The 18,145-nt window shown below is 39.7% G+C and overlaps 1 protein-coding gene across 1 annotated transcript in view; it reads right to left on the bottom strand.

The window, feature by feature from the left end:
- Positions 1 to 18,145, bottom strand: part of ARMC1 (armadillo repeat containing 1) — a 47,397-nt gene that overhangs the window by 19,735 nt on the left and 9,517 nt on the right. Inside the window, exon 3 of the mRNA XM_024211492.2 lies at positions 16,892 to 16,983. Within this exon, the coding sequence (XP_024067260.1) occupies positions 16,892 to 16,983 (92 nt within the window). The remainder of the gene's footprint in view (positions 1 to 16,891; positions 16,984 to 18,145) is intronic.

Here is an 18,145-nt window from a genome sequence, read left to right on the forward strand (position 1 = left end):
TGTCCAAGACAAAGAAAGTGTGCTCAAGAAATATTTTATGACATTTACATAATCACTCTAAATTTCTGCAGTTTCATTGATCATCTGTTCCCGTTCTATTATGACATGAGTATTAAATTGTGAAATGAACCTGTACACTCAAAGAACCAAATGTAGGTTTTTGTATGCTATATCTATATTCTTACAAATGCTCTTGAAAGCAATAAATTATTAATTCCCCTTCTTGTATTGCATTAATAGTGCAAAACCACTAATCTCTTGTTATTGCAATGTAATTATGTTACTATTTAATAAAAATACACAACACTAACTAGGCATCAAGAGTGTTCTCTAGTTCAGCCTATTATCCTTTTATCACCAGAAAAGAACACAAACTTTAAACCATAGTGTAACAATAGATTTAAACAGATGCCATATGCTTATCCTAGCTATTTGTCCAATTTCATTTAACTCTTGCTATATACACACACTAAAAGGTCGGTCAGTATTTAAACTTCCACAGCTTGGTATCTACCATATAGACAAATTCCAACAAAATCAGGCCCTATTACTCAATGAAATTTCAGGCTTTTAGCATTTGCTAGATAAAATTGGGCCTAATAGACATAGAACTTCAGTGTTGTTGTAGCCGTGTCAGTCCCAGGATATTGGAGGGACAAGGTGGGTGAGGTAATATCCTTTATTGGACCAACTTATGTTCGTGAGAGACAAGCTTTCAAAAAATATTACCTCACCTACCTTGTCTCTTTAATAGAACTTCATGCTGAGTTTCACAGTATTTAGTTCAAACAGCTTGTCCCAGTAGTGAACAGTAATCACTTAATGTAATATATGTTTATGGCAAGAATCATTTTCATGGTACTTCTGCTATAATGATTCAATGGTAACATGAGGAGCACCTCCTTTACCTAGCCCTCCCCACTGTATGACATTAATGACGTATACAAAGTCATTCCTGCCCTTCTTCAGTGATTATCCTGAAAGAGCAAGATTCACAGTAGTGCTGATAGCATTGAGGGAGAACTCTACTTCTGGGTAACATTTAATTAAAAAAATAAGTACATTTCCAGGAAAATATTTATGAGATTACTTAATCTTGGTTTTAAATGGTAAATTTCAGCTGGTTTTACTTTTCCGAAACCTACCAATAAAAAGCAAAACCATGCCTTGGAAAGTTTACAAGAAGAGTTTCTCTAAAGTTTAAGGATTAACTTAACCCCAGTCATAACATGAATGAACAGGAAAAGCCTGATACCAGCATGCAGTCATAATAGCAAGAAGCTGTGGGCTTTCAGAATCCTTAAGGATCAAGTTGTGGTACTACTACCAAGCATCAGCATCATGGTCTATTTCTATTCATTCATGATGAAAGTGTCCAGTTGGCTAGCTGTCACTGAAAAGAAAGGGCTTGTTATTTGCAGAAATATCTTTTAAAAAAAACAACAACACTGAATTTTAATTACTTCATTTCACACATGTATGTTGTAACTTTTGCTTATGTTGGGAGTTATGAGGCTAAATACTGTAGCTAGGATTTATTCAAAAGACTTTCAATGTAGAAAACTCTGGAAAGAGTTAAATGCAGAAACAGATTCCGCATTAAAGTTTTCATGCTCCTGGAACATTGAATTGGAGATCAGTTCCCACAAAATAAAGTCTTGCTCTCATAGAATTTAAAATGACCAGAAGAAGAAACTTGTGGTAAGGCAAGAGAGACAAATAGCTTTACAATCTAGAAAACTTTCAAATGGGTAGATGATTAACATTAATATATATATATATACACACACCCCTATCTCATAGAACTGGAAGGGACCCTGAAAGGTCATCAAGTCCAGCCACCTGCCTTCACTGAGCAGGACCAAGTACTAATTTTTGCCCCAGATCCCTAAGTGGCCCCTTCAAGGATTGAACTCACAACCCTGGGTTTAGCAGGTCAATGCTCAAACCACTGAGCTCTCTCTCCCCCCCCCCCCCCATGCAATATAGAGAATGTACTTGAAATTGAAGATTGTTTAGGTAATAATATTATTTCCTGTTTCAGTGCTCCTAGAACTACTTCCACATTGTGGTATCAATGTGTACTTTTATGACAAACCTCACATTACCAGCTTCACAGTTGGCCAAAAAGACTAAGGGAATGGATCTAGAGCAGCGGTTCTCAGCCTGTTTATCATTGTGGGCCACATATGTGGTCCACAATGTGTTACGTGGGCTGCAAGTTGAGAACACAGCGCCCTCCCCCACCCAAAACTGCCCACAGTCCCCTATGCCTAGCACCCCCGCCCAGAGTGGGGCCATGAACGGAGCCCTGGGCACGGGCCAGGCGGCCAGACCCCGAACCCCGGCGCACAGCAGCAGCCAGTGGCCGGAATCCGCTGTGCGGTGCTGGGCAGCAGCCGGCAGCTGGGCCCGGACCCTGCCATGCAGGGATGGGCAGCCGGGACTCAAGTGCTGCAGTGCACAGAGGGGCAGCCAGGACCCCTGGCACCGGGCCAAGAGCAGAGCACCCGGCACAGGCCAGCAGCCAGGACCCGAGTAGGGGGGCCAGAAGCAGAGCCTCACCTAAAATCTGGGGGTGCTGTTACACCCTGGAAAACTCCTAGTTCCCAGCGCCCCCAAAACCTTCCCACAGACCCAGTCTCCCACTCCCTGTCCTCCCTATGGCACTCACCAGCCCTCTGATGGCAGGAGCGCTCGTGCAGGCTGCAAGACGCTGTCTCCCCCTAAGCCAGCCCCGCTCCCTGCCAGACCAGAGAGGCAAATTTTTAATTTTTTTAAGCACGCAGCTGGGCCACAGCTGTGAGGTAATTGGGCCGCATGCGGCCTGCAGGTTGAGAACCAGTGATATAGAGAATGGAACATGAGCCAAAACTTCAAAAACCTTCTATACCCCTCGGTGGAATGGATGATTCTCAGAGGACTGAACGGTAATGGAACAATTTACTGAAAGTTATGGAGGAATCTCTGTCACTGGCACTTTTAAAATTCAGATTGGCTGTTTTTCTAAAAGCCATGCTCTAGGAATTATTTTCAGGAAGTTCCACGGTCTGTGCTATGCAGGAGTTTAGACTAGAAGATCACAATGTTCCCTTTTGGCCCTAATGCATGAAAATAGGTCACCATTGTAATTTGTCCAAAGTTGTTACTTTGGGTGTTCTCTACATGGGGAAATGGATTGGAATAACTATTGCAGAATACTTCACTGTGAGTACACATTATTGAGGAATAAAAGTGTGTTCTTTCAGGAATAATTATTTCACTATAAACTCTCTATTCCAGCATAAAAATCACTTTATTCTGGAGTAATTTGAGTGTCCACATGGGGAGCTATTCGAGAATACCACAATAGCTATTCTGGTCTGTTTCCCCATGTAGACAAGCCCTTACACAACATTTCTATCATTTGCTGGGTTGTGTACAATAAATGAGCGATCTCAGTCCACTTCCTAGTAAACCCGCATCTGCTTCATAAAAACCAACATGACAACTGGCACTTTTGTTGGCCATCTCAACAAAAGGGGCCAAGCATTAATGGGGCATGGAGACTGGCATCACATGTGGAGATGCTCCCCACAAGCTAGGGTTGGAGGCACAATACTTGCAAGGAAGGGTGGGGAAACTTGTACTGCCAACTGCCTGTGTTGTTCCTTTTTCACAGATAAGTGACTTTGGTCTCCAACACTATCAATCTGGAACCTTTTCTGGGTACTAAATTCAATAAAAAAGAATCAGCTGCCCCTTTTTAAAAAAGTATCTTGGCAATTTTTGTTCTGTAAGTCAGGATATCACAGAAGCAGTGTTGCCAACTCATGATTTTGTCATGAGTCTCATGATAATTAGTTCAGAGTGGTAGCCGTGTTAGTCAGTATCAGCAAAAACAACTAGGAGTCCTTGTGGCACCTTAGAGACTAACAAATTTATTTGGGCATAAGCTTTCATGGGCTGAAACCCACTTCATCAGATACATGGAGTGAAAAATACAGTAAGCAGAATATATACTATAGCACATGAAAAGATTGGAGTTGCCTTACCAAGTGGGGAGTCAGTGCTAACAAGCCAATTCAATTAAGGTGGAAGTGGTCTATTCTCAACAGTTGACTAGAAGGGGTGAATACCAAGGGAGGGAAAATTACTTTTGTAGTGCTAACAAGGCCAATGCAATCAAGGTGGCCCATTTCCAACAGTTGTCAACAAGGTGTGAGTATCAGCAGAGGGAAAATTACTTTTTGTAGTGACCTATCCACTCCCAGTCTTTATTCAGGCCTAATTTGATGGTGTCCAGTTTGCAAATTAATTCCAGTTCTGCAGTTTCTCATTGGAGTCTGTTTTTGAAATTTTTTTGTTGAAGAATTGCCACTTTTAAGTCTGTTATTGAGTGTCCAGGGAGACTAAAGTGTTCTCCTACTGGTTTTTTAATGTTAAAATTCTTGATGTCCAATTTGTGTCCATTTATTCTTTTGCGTAGAGACTGTCTGGTTTGGCCAATGTATATGGCAGAGGGGGACTGCTGACACATATATATTATATATCTTTTTCTGCTTACTGTATTTTTCACTCCATGCATCTGATTAAGTGGATTTTAGCCCACGAAAGCTTATGCCCAAATAAAGTTGCTAGTCTCTAAGGTGCCACAAGGATTCCTTGTTGTTTTTGATGATAATTATTGTTTTTCTTAAAGCCCCAGCTCCTGGAGTCAAGTGGATATGTAAGAATGAAGGCTGAAATCATCAAAGAAAAAATAAAAGTTTCTAGCCCTTGCGGCTGTGAAGAAAGCTTCAAAATGTGACCCTATTTCACCCTAAAAGCTCAAAAAGCTGAAGGCAAATAAAAAGAACACCAAATCTATTATTTTTACATAATCTCATGATTTTCGGTGAGCCTGACTCATGATTTTTGGCGTTGGCAATACTGCAGAAGAACCTGCCTCAGCATTTTGTCTTGTAAATTGAACAGCTACCAAGGAAGGACACTGTACTTCTATAATGTATTTGACATTGGCTGACTGCAAGGTTTAATTAGTGTTAAAGACACTCTGTGTTCCTGGTATTAAACCTTCCTCTCTGCCAATCTACATGAGTCTTCCTTTCTCTTCCACATTCCAATGTTGAGTGCACAACCTTCCTTCTCCCCACAGAGACAGACAGAATGGATGCAGGTTTTAGAGATGCAAATAAGTCTTTTCCCTGGAATGCCTTTTAAAGTGAATCTTGACACATTAAATTCAGCACATTAGCAAGATGTTTCTTATATGATCAGCAATTAAAACAGTTATTTAAATTGTTCGGTATCAGCTTTTACACTAGAGATGAATGGATTGTTCATATACATCAAAACTATTTCTTCAGTCTGTCCCTGAAGATTAGGGAAAACAGTATTGCATTGATTACATGTAGAAAGAAAACTTCACAGATAGAAGGGGTAGACACTTGTTGTGATGTAAAATGAAAGATTAAATGCTGAAGAACACACTGAAAATTCCAAATTACATGGAGATCCCCTAAATTAATGCTACTGGTTGGCCCTTGTCAGTCGAGTTTCTAAAACAGCAGATTGAAATCATCATCAACAAGTTTATTTCTATTATACCAGTTCAGATTTAGTACTTTCTCGCAATAAATTTAAAATCTCACTTTTCTATTTTGAGATTATATTTAACCACTTCACAAAATTCCTTGATTGTGACCAAGGATTATGTTTAAGCTGCTAGTCCATTTTGCAATTCTATAGTCCTCTTTACATTTAAATATGAAGGCACAGAGCTCAAACTAAACAATATAAGCCTTTCTCTGCCAATAAGTGAATACAAGAATAATGTCCACTTTCTTCAGCAACCATCACAGAAAAAGTCTTTATTCATTTGGCATCATACAGCTTGATAAAATGGTTGAGCAACAGCTGTTTTGACCATAGGCAGCGGATCCTCACAAACTGTTCCATTTTCAGATTTTGCCCAGTGATCACCTCTCAGTTTCAAACCTTGCTAATTTTTCATTTATTTTGAGATGCATAATTCCAGATATGGACAATAATGAAGGCAACTCAGATCTGTTATAATAATCCTTGCAAATACAAATAAACCTATTTTAATCTTTATGAAGATATTAAATGAAGATGTAAAATTTCAACCGTCTACCATTTTAATGTGATTGCTATTGCAGTCTACCTTTTATGCATCCATCCTTTTCTTTTTCAAATCCCTCCTCAAAAACCACACTCCTCCCATGAAACCTACTAGAGTTGGCTATCAAACCCTGAACTGTTAGAATCAACATAACACCTGTTGCACTACCAGGAATCTTCACTGCTTGGCTATTCAGTGCTTTACATATATAATTTTAGTCCTGTCATGTGTCTGCTTGAATTGTAAATGTGCTATGGCAGAGAGTGTGATTTTTTGTATGTTCTGCAGGAGCACTGAATGCACAGACATAGCACACTGACAAGAAATATTACACAAACACTCCCTATGTCTCCAATGAGAGATACTGAACAAACTGATGCCACATATATTGCATGATATTTCACTGGGCTTTGATCACAGAGAACATGTGATTTTGCAACTGAACTTTAGCTTTGCAAAACTGTTATTATTTACCAGCCCAGCTATAAAATCTACTCTACAATGCTGACAAAAACAAAAGTATTTGATTCACTCTTCAAAACAGTTGTTCAATTCAGGTCTTATGAGGTTACTCTGCTTATGGTCAGAGACTAGTAATAGCAGCATCCTGGGAATACTTGACTAGACATTAAGTAAATGCATTTTAGGCATACCCCTGGATGACAAGAGCCTTACCCTCATTGATTTTGCCAATGATGTAGTGCTAATTGTTGAATCAATGGACAAGCTGGTTGTGGCACTTTACCATGTGAAAAGTCCATGAGCAAAAGTCAGCCTGAAAATGAATTAGGGCAAAACCACAATTCTTTTGGTCAGCAATTTTGAACATGTGATCACACAGTTGACAGTGCCGGTAATTTCACCTACCTCAGCTCTGTTACGGATAACACCGAGAAAGAATTGAAAGCTGCACTGCAAAAGCCTTGTTAATAGACATTTCATCAACAGTGTCTTTGCAAACTAAAGATTTTTTATAAGCAGAGGACAAAATTGAGAATAATACAAAAGCTTCGGTGGTCAAGATTGAAAAGAAGTTGGACATTATTCAGATGAAGCATCTCTGAGTGATTTAAAACATTGCGTGGTTCAAATTTAAGCCACATGAAGAGATCCATCTTCTAACTAAAGAGGTCCAGCTCTCAGTTGCCCAAGGCTCTCTAATGTGGTAAGGTCATTTGCTCGGAAAGTCTACCAACTTCCCTGCAAGAATCATCTTTGACTTTGACCCAATGAAAGCATGATGGAAAAAAGACATGCCAGAAGACCTAAAACATGATGGTTGGAAGACATCACCACACACCTGTTCCCTGCAAACAATCTACAAGTACAATCTCGTAATGAGCCAGTTTATGATGAGACAGATCATCACAGAAATGCCTAACATGTTTGCTGTCCTCTATGATGTCCAGACAGCCTGAGAGCCAACTAGCTTGGAACACTACTACATTTTAAGTCTTGAAAAACACTCTTTTTAATCTAATACCTGCCGTAATCAGTAGGCCTAAAATTTGACTTACTAGAGTTGGTTCCAATTAAAGACCAAACAAGTATACAGAGTGTCTTTCCAGCTCCTTGCTTTCACCAACTATTATTAACAGTTATGTTGCGATAGTACCTAAAGGCCTACTAGACAGGGTCTCCCATTGTGGAAAATGATCATCTCTGTCCCAAATAGGTGGATGAGACAAACAAACAGGTTAGGGTGTGGACCAAGAAAAGCAGGGTAATATGAATAGGGCAGTGGTTCTCAAACTTTTGTACTGGTGACCCCTTTCATATAGCAAGCCTCTGTGTGCGATGCCCCTTATAAATTAAAAACACTTTTTAATATATTTAACACCATTATAAATGCTGGAGGCAAAGCGGGGTTTAGGGTGGAGGCTGACAACTCGTGATCCCCCATGTAATAACCTCATGATTCCCTGAGGGGTCCCGACCCCCCAGTTTGAGAACCCCTGGAACAGGGTTTGCACATCTACATTATGCTTGTACAAGGTGGTATGTTGTAATTACCAAACTTCAGCTTCAAGCATTTCAGAGAGCAAGTGCTTCATCAGTTTCTATATTCACAAGAATACTGAAGATGGAGATTTACAAACATGCAAGCTCCCACACAGAAAATGCAACAGTTTGTTAGTATATGCCCACAACCACTGCACAGTTTTGCTTTATCATCAACTAGTATTTGGACTTTACTCTGTCTCCCCCCCCCCCAAGTGTTCTCCCCTTCTCACAAAATCAAGAGGAAGACATTATACAATGAACATAAATAAAACCAATGTGATTCTGCATCTCTTACTGTATCCGTTTCAGCAAATATTACGTGAATTACTTTGAATTTTTTTTAAGCTAAACAGAATACATCTAAGCTTTGCCAATTCCAGAGAGTAATTAAATTTTCAAAAACTATAGGTAATTAAGACTACCCAAAATTAAAATCGAATAAGAAGTCAGGAATTACAAAAGTGTATGCATTTCACCATATCTGCAAGGGACTCTGTGTAATTAAACACATATTAATTGCCCTAATCTTCTTAGGCAAGTAATAAATTGGAAGAGCTGATTAATACCCTGGATTTAGTTCAGCTTGTTAAACCTGACACCCTGGCAAAGGAAGACTATCTTGAAAAGCTCTTTTAGCTAAGTAATTGGAATTTTACTCTCAGCAATTTGCCATTCTGTAATAAGAGCTATTTGGTATATTGATTCCCCATCAGTATTTTTTTTTAATATGTCAGTTATATTGAAAGAGTACCATTATGATGCTCATAAAGATTATGAAATAATTGTGACCTTTAATCTTTACTGTCCATCAAGAGTCACTTTCATTCTGAACACAAAATGAGTATATTTTCTTGTAGGCTATAAATCCTAATTAATTCTAGAAGTTACTAATAACATTTTATAAAGTCCAAGTAGACACCTTAAGTTCCCCACACCATGAAGCCAATGACTACATCAGTATGTAACATTAAAGAGCTGCTGATGCCTCCTGGAAAACTCTGAAACACTTTGTTTTCTCCATTCCCCCCCTTTTTAATTATTATTATTATTTTAAACACATACACACACTCTCTCACTCTCTCTACTTGGTAGAGATTGGTAAAGCTTTCCAGGACAGGAATCATGTCTTCCTATGTATATGCATAATGTACTACACAAGGGGGCCCTGGTCCTGATGAGGACACTACCACAACAAAGAATAAACAAACTGAATGGAAACAAGATTTTCATTTAAAAGTGTTTGCTCCAGCTGCTTATTCATCACCTGAAAAGACCTCGATTTCCAATTATAACACAACTGCTTGCTGAGGAAAGAACAACATCACAAAGAATTAGGGCTACAAGGGCTGGATTCTCATCTCACTATGCTAATTTAAGTCCATTAAAATGAAGTTACTCTTGATTTACACAAGCATAAGGGAGTGGAAAATCAAGCCACAGTATAGAACAATCAGCAGGAATAGAAGAACTACTGAGGAGCTAAAATATTGTTTTCATACAAATCTTACTAATACAGAAGAATGTAGAAAATATGGGACATGCAGACAGAAGTGTTTCTAAATAAAATGGTTCTTCAAAGTTTTCTATGAAAACATGCAGGTTTAACCTGGATTTCCCATATGCTATTGCAACAAGCAGTATTTTATAACAACCTTCTTATGAAATATCCCAGAGCTTTATAAAACATATTCCAAATCCAGGTAAGTCTGAAAGAACCTAATAAACCCCAAACATGTCTTTAAACTCAACTTTACTATTTCACTGAGTTGACATTTCGGGTTTCTGCTGACACAGGACTCTAGAGCTGAATGACTCTAGTTCCCAACATTTACTATTATTTCTATGCTAGCAAGAGACTAGCAATTATGTACAAAACAAAACAAAATAATAGCGAACCTAAAACACCTTTTCAGATCCTTAATTGTGACGTAATATTAATAGTGAATCAGTACACTAGCCAGTTTAAGCAGTGGAATAACCTTAACAATTGAGATATAATGCCTATTATTAAAAAAACAACAACTTCAAAATCTGAGCAGAGAATTCTACGGGCCCAGTAATTTGTGAAGTGAAGCATAAAACAGACTTCTAAGAATGACAGTAAGCAAACTTGGATGTCTCACAAGCACACATGAGTGCACACATGCAAAAATATTTTCTACCCATTTTCTGTGATCCACTGATACCAATGTAGACTGTACAATCCTAATCAAGATTTCTCTTGCCCTCTCAGAGTTCCTAGGAGTTAGATTTCCTGTTTCTCTTCAGATGAGCACTTCCCTAGCTTGAAATGAACTCTTATTTAGATTGTCAATTCTTTGGGACAAGTGACCATCTTTTTGTTCCATGTTTGCACCTACACAAGGGGGTTCCTAGGCGCTACTACAATACAAATAAATAACCAACCACCAACTCAGAAATGTTTAACCATTGAAATTAATGATTTGGAAGTTTGCAGAACACACTAATTTGCTGAGTTGTGGAGGGATCGCGGAACAGAAGATGATGAGGAAATGTGTTTCTGTGGTCTGGATGTCTCTGATGCAAATTTCAGAGTAGTAGTCACTCAGACAACTAAAAAACTCACATGCACCTGAGTGTCAATTCATCTGAAAGCAGAAGAGAGCTGGAAGTCTGACTACATCCTTGTATTGATCAGAGTAATAGATTGGTCACAGGTCACTGAACAAACATCACATCCAACAAGACCTGTTGGATTTATAACTGCAGAATGAGTGTGCAGCCTTGTGGCTGCTTTTAAATAAACAACAAAACAAAAAACAAACCTGGCTCCCTTGCTCTGCCAATGATGCAATCTGGTAGACTGGGAAATTGAAAGGGGAGGGTTGGGAGTTATTTAGAGGAAAGTAGAAAGTAAAAAGGCAGTAGGTGAGAAATTACAAATCTTTTTTTAGATGAAAAAGTGAATTAGGTTCAGGCTCCCAACACTGAGGGCCTAACCTTATGTCAGTGATGATAAGCCAAGGGGGCACTGCCTACAAATGCCTGAACCTGAAGGATACTGATATCAAAACTTTCATTCAGTCCTACCTGAAGGATTTCCAGACTATTTGGGATGGCACCATTATTGTTCTCAGTTGCTGTGACATGACATGAATTCTGTCAAGATTGTATTGCATGCTACAAAAGTCTTATTTTTGAAAAAGAGTATGGAAAGACCCTTATCTGGGGTACCCAATTTTGGTTTAGCATATTCCTATTCACAAGTCAATCTGACAGCTTTAGTGAGGGGGCAGGAAAGAAGAGGCAGATTTGGATGCAGGAGAGTGCACAGAAACAAGTGGTCTGAGATTAGGGGAAGGAATATGTAGAGTTCTAGCAGCGTTCTGACCCAATCCATGAAGGAGCACCTGTGCCACTGGGATCAAGGTAATCTCTTTCACTTTTTAAAATTTTCAGCTGCTAGCAGGATGGGAGAACTTCCTTAAATTAGAAAGAATTTCCAAGAAACTGAAAACATACCCAGAGTTACAATCTCAATATCACCAAGTAAAAGCTGCAGAAGATAGAGACCCGTCTATTTCCTCTTTAGGCCTTTCTTCCTACATCTAAGCCTACCGTAGTTCGGTGACAAAATAATGTTTCATCTACTATCTATCTTTCTCCACATTTCTCCAGGCAATAGAAAAAAAAACCTTTGGCTTCAGCATTTTGTGTCAACACTATAGTTTCAATTCCTGACAAGAGAGAGACAATGACAGGCAACCTTGTTTGAAGATGCTCTGTATTTCAATTTTCATGATAATACAATTTCCAAATGCTATAATGATCCAAATCAGATGCATTTTCCTTGCCTTGCCACAGGGCTACCCAGAAAAAAAAAAAAACATCTGCAAGTTTTCCAGTGACTCACTTCCCCTTTTCTGCAACTGTCTGCAAGATCCTGAACCTGACCCTTTCTGTCCTTGAATTTTAATGACAAATTAATAGTGGATAATTTTTCCTGGCTTTAAGATTTCATTTCTTTAGACAACTTTTATACACCGTTTTGATTATACAATCACATTTCACAATAACGTCATGTTTTGTTTTTATCCTTAGTTATATTGCAAATTGTAAAACTTGAAACACTGATTACTTCTCTCCTCACACTAAATTCCTGTGAACAACATTCCCCACCCACTCAGTGGTATTTTATGGATGACCATCACCTGCTTTAACTAAATGTGGCAGATATACTAGTAGCTAATTCCTTTTCGAAAGAAAATTTTCTGACATTAGCTAATGGATAGATATAGCTTTTATTTTATTACTCGCATTACAGTAGCAACCAAAGGCCCCAACTAAATTTTAAGCTGGGTGCTGTACAAACATATTTAAGACTATTTCACTATACAAACACTGAATACTAAAGTTAGGAAAATCTACCATTTAGGAAACAACTACAACAACTTTGCACAATTTCATTCTGTTCTACAGTTATTTCAATGTATCTATTTCTCAGTGGTATCAGCAATTTCTTATTTTTTTAAATAATCAGACGTATGTCATTATTTGATCTCCTCTCCCAAACTATTATACCTGCAAATTTACTAATTTTATATTTTGCTTTGGGCAGCTAAAACCTTATATCTTTTATTTCCAAACGGCTTTTAAATAACACTCCTCAAGAACATCACGTGTCTGAGTCATACGCTTCTTTACATGCTTTTTACAAACTATTTACATTTAAATTAAACAAGAGGTATTTGAGATCCTAACACAAGTACAAAAGGTTATCTACATACATTTAATCCTTTGTTTTGGAAACTGTAGTTTTGCGCAAACTTCATGGGATCCAATTTTACAAGCCTTGTCAGACATTAAGGGAACTATCATTCCTTTAAAAAAAAAAATCACATTTAATGTGTGTTAAATACTCTACACCTGTACACCATCTCCAATAAAAATGTGTAGAGGAAGACAGTGGTTATTAAAAACAAAAAGAACAAAACAAAACAAACAAAAACAATCACTTCTCACTATCCTTAGAATGTGTCAGAGTTATATTTTGAATTCTATCCAATTAGTTCTCATCTCGATGCCTCTCCAATTGGCATACTTTTCCAAAATCTTTGAGTTTTGGCTGACTCATGCCAAATTCAGGAAGATACTTAAGCATGTGCACTGCAAATACTCTCTTGTAGAACAGAACTACAGGTGACCACGGTTGTGAAATCAGAACCTTTCATCAGCACTATTTTGGTTTTTAAAAAGCTTTGATGAAGAACTGTCTTGATGTGGTAATACACCTCTACCCCGATATAACGCGGTCCTTGGGAGCCTAAAATCCCTACCGCGTTATAGGTGAAACCCCGTTATATCGGGGTAGCGGCGGCAGGTCTCCAGTGGTGATTTAAAGAGCCCGGGGCTCCGCACAGCAGCCGGAGCCCCGGGCCCTTTAAAGCGCCGCCCGAGCCCTGCTGCCGGAGCCCCGGGGCTACCACGCTATATGCGAACCCGTGTTATATCGGGTCACGTTATATCGGGATAGAGGTGTATTGCCTTTCTTTTCTTTGCTGTGTGAAAACTGCCTCACACTTGGAAACCCTATTTTCCGTTACACACAATTTATAACACTATTACTGTTTTTCCCTCCTCTCCCACAACTCGACTGTCAATCAATTTCTGCTATTCATAAGTAAGGCTATGATTTAATCACTGAGGTCACAGCAGTCATCGATTCCATGACTTTAACGGATCTCTGTGACTTCTAGGGCTTCAGGAGGAGGCGGTGGGACTGTGTGCTCCTGCCCTGCAACTTGGGCTGGCTGGAACCAGGACTCTGCAGCCCCAGCCCCACTGCTTCCTCCGGGGAGCTGCAGCCGGGGCAGTGCGCCCCAGCCCCGCGTCCTCTGGGGCTTGGTGGGGGCTGAAGCAGGGGCTGTGTGCCCCAGACCCACGGCTTCCACCAGGGGCTGCAGCCAGGGCCGTGCACTCCAGCCCCGCCTTGTCCTGGGTTTGGCGGGGGCCGGGCGCCCCAGCCCCGCGGGGTCCCGGGTGAGGCGGGGCTGCAGCCGGGGCCGTGCATCCCAGCCCCACAGCTCTTGCCATGTGCCCCCCTGCAGTCAGGACTTGGCAGGGGCTGCACACCCCTGTCCCGTAACTGGGCCAGCTCTGGAGCAGGGGCTGTGTGCCCCCCGTGGCGGCGCCCCCCACCTGCAGCCACTGGAGTCAGGGCTATGCCCCCCACCATGGTGGGGGGCTCAGCCTGTCAGTCCCCCCCATGGGACTCCATTCCTCCCTGCCCCTGGTTATTTGTAGTAAAGTAACGGACAAGTCACAGGCTCCAAGATTTATTGTGATTGCCTATGACCTGTTTGTGATTTTTACTAAAAATAATCATGAAAAAAATCTTAGCCTTATTCATCAGTGATTGCCCCTCAAAGTAGATTTTTCCCCCAAATTAATTTTTTTAGTCATGACCCTTTTTGTTCTGTTTGTTGACATTTCTCAATTGGTAGATCCACATATACACAGTCTACTCCACATACATCTGCATACTTTTCACTATTTAGATACCAAATTTGATTTTTAAGATTACAAGAAGATGAAACACAACAGTAGGCATTCTCTTACTTTCATTGTTTTAGCATCCAGCATACATTTTCCAGACAAACTGAAAATTCTCTTTCCCTGCTTGGTTCCTTTTTGTATGCTTCTCCCCCACACTCCTCAACTCCTGTCCCTATGGATATGAACTGCAGTTACTCCTTTGTGGTGAATTCTTTTAAATAGCAACAAAGAATTGGATCTTAATAATTTCACTAATGCCACAAGAGGTCACATTAGACAAAGTTCCTAAACCTTATAAATAAATGTCAACAACTTTGGTGTACTATACAATGGACAGACCCAGGACGAGACATGTTGAAAATCTCTATATTACAGTTTGTTCTATACTTTGATAAAAAGTTAGTTTGCTGTAATCTGGCAGCATAAGGTCCAATTCGTAAAAAGTAATACACCCTTTATTCTCTTTTGGGATAGGTAACATACCTCACTATAACTGGAATAATCTGATCTTCATGAGGACAGGACTTTGAAAGCTTAACTAATTAGACGATTTTTCCATCCTTTACAGAAAAGTCCTTCTCCATGAGCTTCATACAGTTATTTCATATAATTCTAGAGCTGAAGATCAACCAATTTTGGAAATGGTATGAGTCTTGTACAGCATCTGCCCCATGCAGTGATACTACCAAAAAAACAAGAACACTACCACTACAAAAACATGGAAATTGTCATAATGGATCAGACCTGTAATTCATCTAGTCCAGTATCCTGTGTCCAATGGTGGCCAGCGCCAGATGCTTCAGAGGAAGGTGCAAATACCCTACAGTAGGCAGACATGACATAACCTGCCCTGCAAAAAGGTCTCTCTCATCCTATCGCTAACAGCTCAAGACTGGTTTAAAGCCTAAATAATTCCTTTGACTATTTTACCAGTTGAGTATTAATAACAGACTTCCAATGGTTTATATGAAAAAAACTGGGTGGTTTCAGCTAACCATTATCCAACCTTGTGAGTCGCTCATTTTAGTGAAATTTAGATTTAGAATATTCTCAAACAAATGCAACCAGTTGGCTCAAATATTTTTCTCCAAGAGTTTCTGGAAATGTTTCACTAGCTCTTACTGAATTATCACTGTTGACAACTTCAACATTTATATTAATATTTATAGCTTTGATATGACACAAAAGTATCACATTAAGGTGTCCTGCTCAACTATGTCATTCTGAACAACTAAGACAGCATCATATCTTCCCAGGCAAATAACAATGGTATATGTGAATATGAGGGAACACTCACTTACTACACTGATTACAAATGTATTCCTGAAATAGGTGGATGACTACTAGTAAATATCTCAACAATGAGATTTAGTAACTAGATAGAAGTATTCTTGTTAATAATAAAAGAATCGCCCCCCCACCTCCACACAAAAAAAAAAGAGAGATTTGACACCTGTACAACTTAAAGGTTATTCTGATTTCTTTTCTTTTTAAATAAGGACTGTTCAAATTCTGCAGCACAAATTAACTTTCAATGGGTCCAGCATATCTAACAGATTCTCTAAAGTTCCAGGATGAATAGTGGTCAACAACTCTGCTCCTGAGGCAGAGAGGAACTTTCTGCCGTAAGGGTAAAGCTAATCGGTACAGGAGACACAGCCATCCCACAGGTTGGTCCAAGACCACAAACTAACTCCCACAGAAATTAAGGACTATCACAAATCTCACCACCTTCTGCTTCAAGTGCAAGGCACATTTCAACCTTGATTTCTCAAGAACATTACAGCAGGTACACAAAAACCCACTCAAACAAAACATGACACTGCACACACAAGTCTCCCTCTGGGGAGGCTACGAGGGAAAGAATGAACCACAAGTGACACATGTTAGTCAAGTCACTTAATTCACTACTGGAAGGCACTTGGATACTACAGTGATGAAAGCGATACAAGAACCTATACTGTATAGAACAGAACTCTGAGCAGCTGAAACCTCCCTCAATAGGCAAGCTCCTTTCAACTGGGCATTTGTAGTGTACTAACATTTAATTGATCTGCTATACTGAATAAAATTCAAACTAGTAATAGCTTTAAACCATAAAATCCAAAGAGGAACAAATGCATACTATACGGTCATGAAATTCATTACATAAATTCAGGTAGTAGAGTTTTATTTGATATTAACTTGTTATTACACAAAAGAATATGGCCTGTCTGTTTTCAGATCTGGCAGCCCCTACAGACTTACCTTTGTATTACAGTTTGTAAGCTCAGCATCATACCCAGTTCACTTTTCATCTTTTCTCTGTTGGCCCGGCATTCTGCCAAATACCGGAGAGCCTAAAAGAAAAGAAGGACAATAGCCATCAGAAGCTGCTTCTGTTATTTCATCATTATTTTCTATTTCTGATGTTTCAAATAATTAACTATTTAACAATTCATAGTTTCTAAAAAAGAAAAAGGTGTTGGATAGTTAGAATATGCAATTTCAGTGCTCCAGCTCCACCTCAAAGACATTGGCCACATCGTGCCAGTTGCTGCTTCTTTTTTGCACTTACAGGCACAAGATGCCTCTTTAGAATATTCAGACAGTACCTGGAACAGAAGATTGCCACCGCTACCACCCTCTTTTGTGAGTATTAGGGAAAGTCTGAACATTGTTAATAGACACAAAGAAATAGTTGAAATATACCCTGAGATTCACAAATGCAATACCCATTCTGGAAGCGGGGTCCCAAGAAAAGAAAATCTTTCTGAGACACTCAAAGTTTGCATTTAAGAGTTCTTATACTGATTATTCCCATGGGTCTCCTCTTTCATGGAATACAGAAACAGTTGGCCGAACTCGTGAAAACCTTAAGCGTAACTCAATGGCATCTCTAGTTGTTCGTATGTATTTTTGAACACCGGATCCAATCAATTCCAAAATTTCAGAGAATGTGCTAGGCATCAGTGTCCAGAGGCCTGTTTGTTTGGTTTTTGGGGGAATGGGGGGGGGGGAGAAACTGGTGAACACATGATCATCTGTTTAGCACAGCTACAGCTTTAAAGCACCTCTGAAATTGTCTATAGATCTATCAATTGGTTGACAGCAGCCATTAAAACCTTCAGGTATAACAATATCCCATCACATTTCTGTCTACCCCCAATAGAGTTTAACATATTGATGCCCTGAATGAGTTCTCTCTCAGACAAATAATAATGGTGGGGAGAGGAAGGGGAATGTGAGTGTGTGCACAGACTCTAGCATGGGGGAGAGGGAGAATGGAGAAATGAGGGGCACACAGAACCCCTGGAAGTGAGAGGGGAAGTTAGGGTACCCTGATATGTGGGGAGGGTGGCACCCAGAGTCCCTAGCATACAGGTGAATAGGGAAATGGGGGACACACAGAGATCCTGCCATGGAGAGAGAAGTAGGAATGGGGGGCACAGAGACCCTGCCATTGGGGCAGAATGGGGGACCATGATATGGAAGGAGAGAGAAAGCAGGGAAAGGGATGCA

Source organism: Terrapene carolina, unplaced genomic scaffold, assembly GCF_002925995.2.
Source record: "Terrapene carolina triunguis isolate 2854851 unplaced genomic scaffold, T_m_triunguis-2.0 Scaffold58, whole genome shotgun sequence".
NCBI lineage: Eukaryota > Metazoa > Chordata > Testudines > Emydidae > Terrapene > Terrapene triunguis.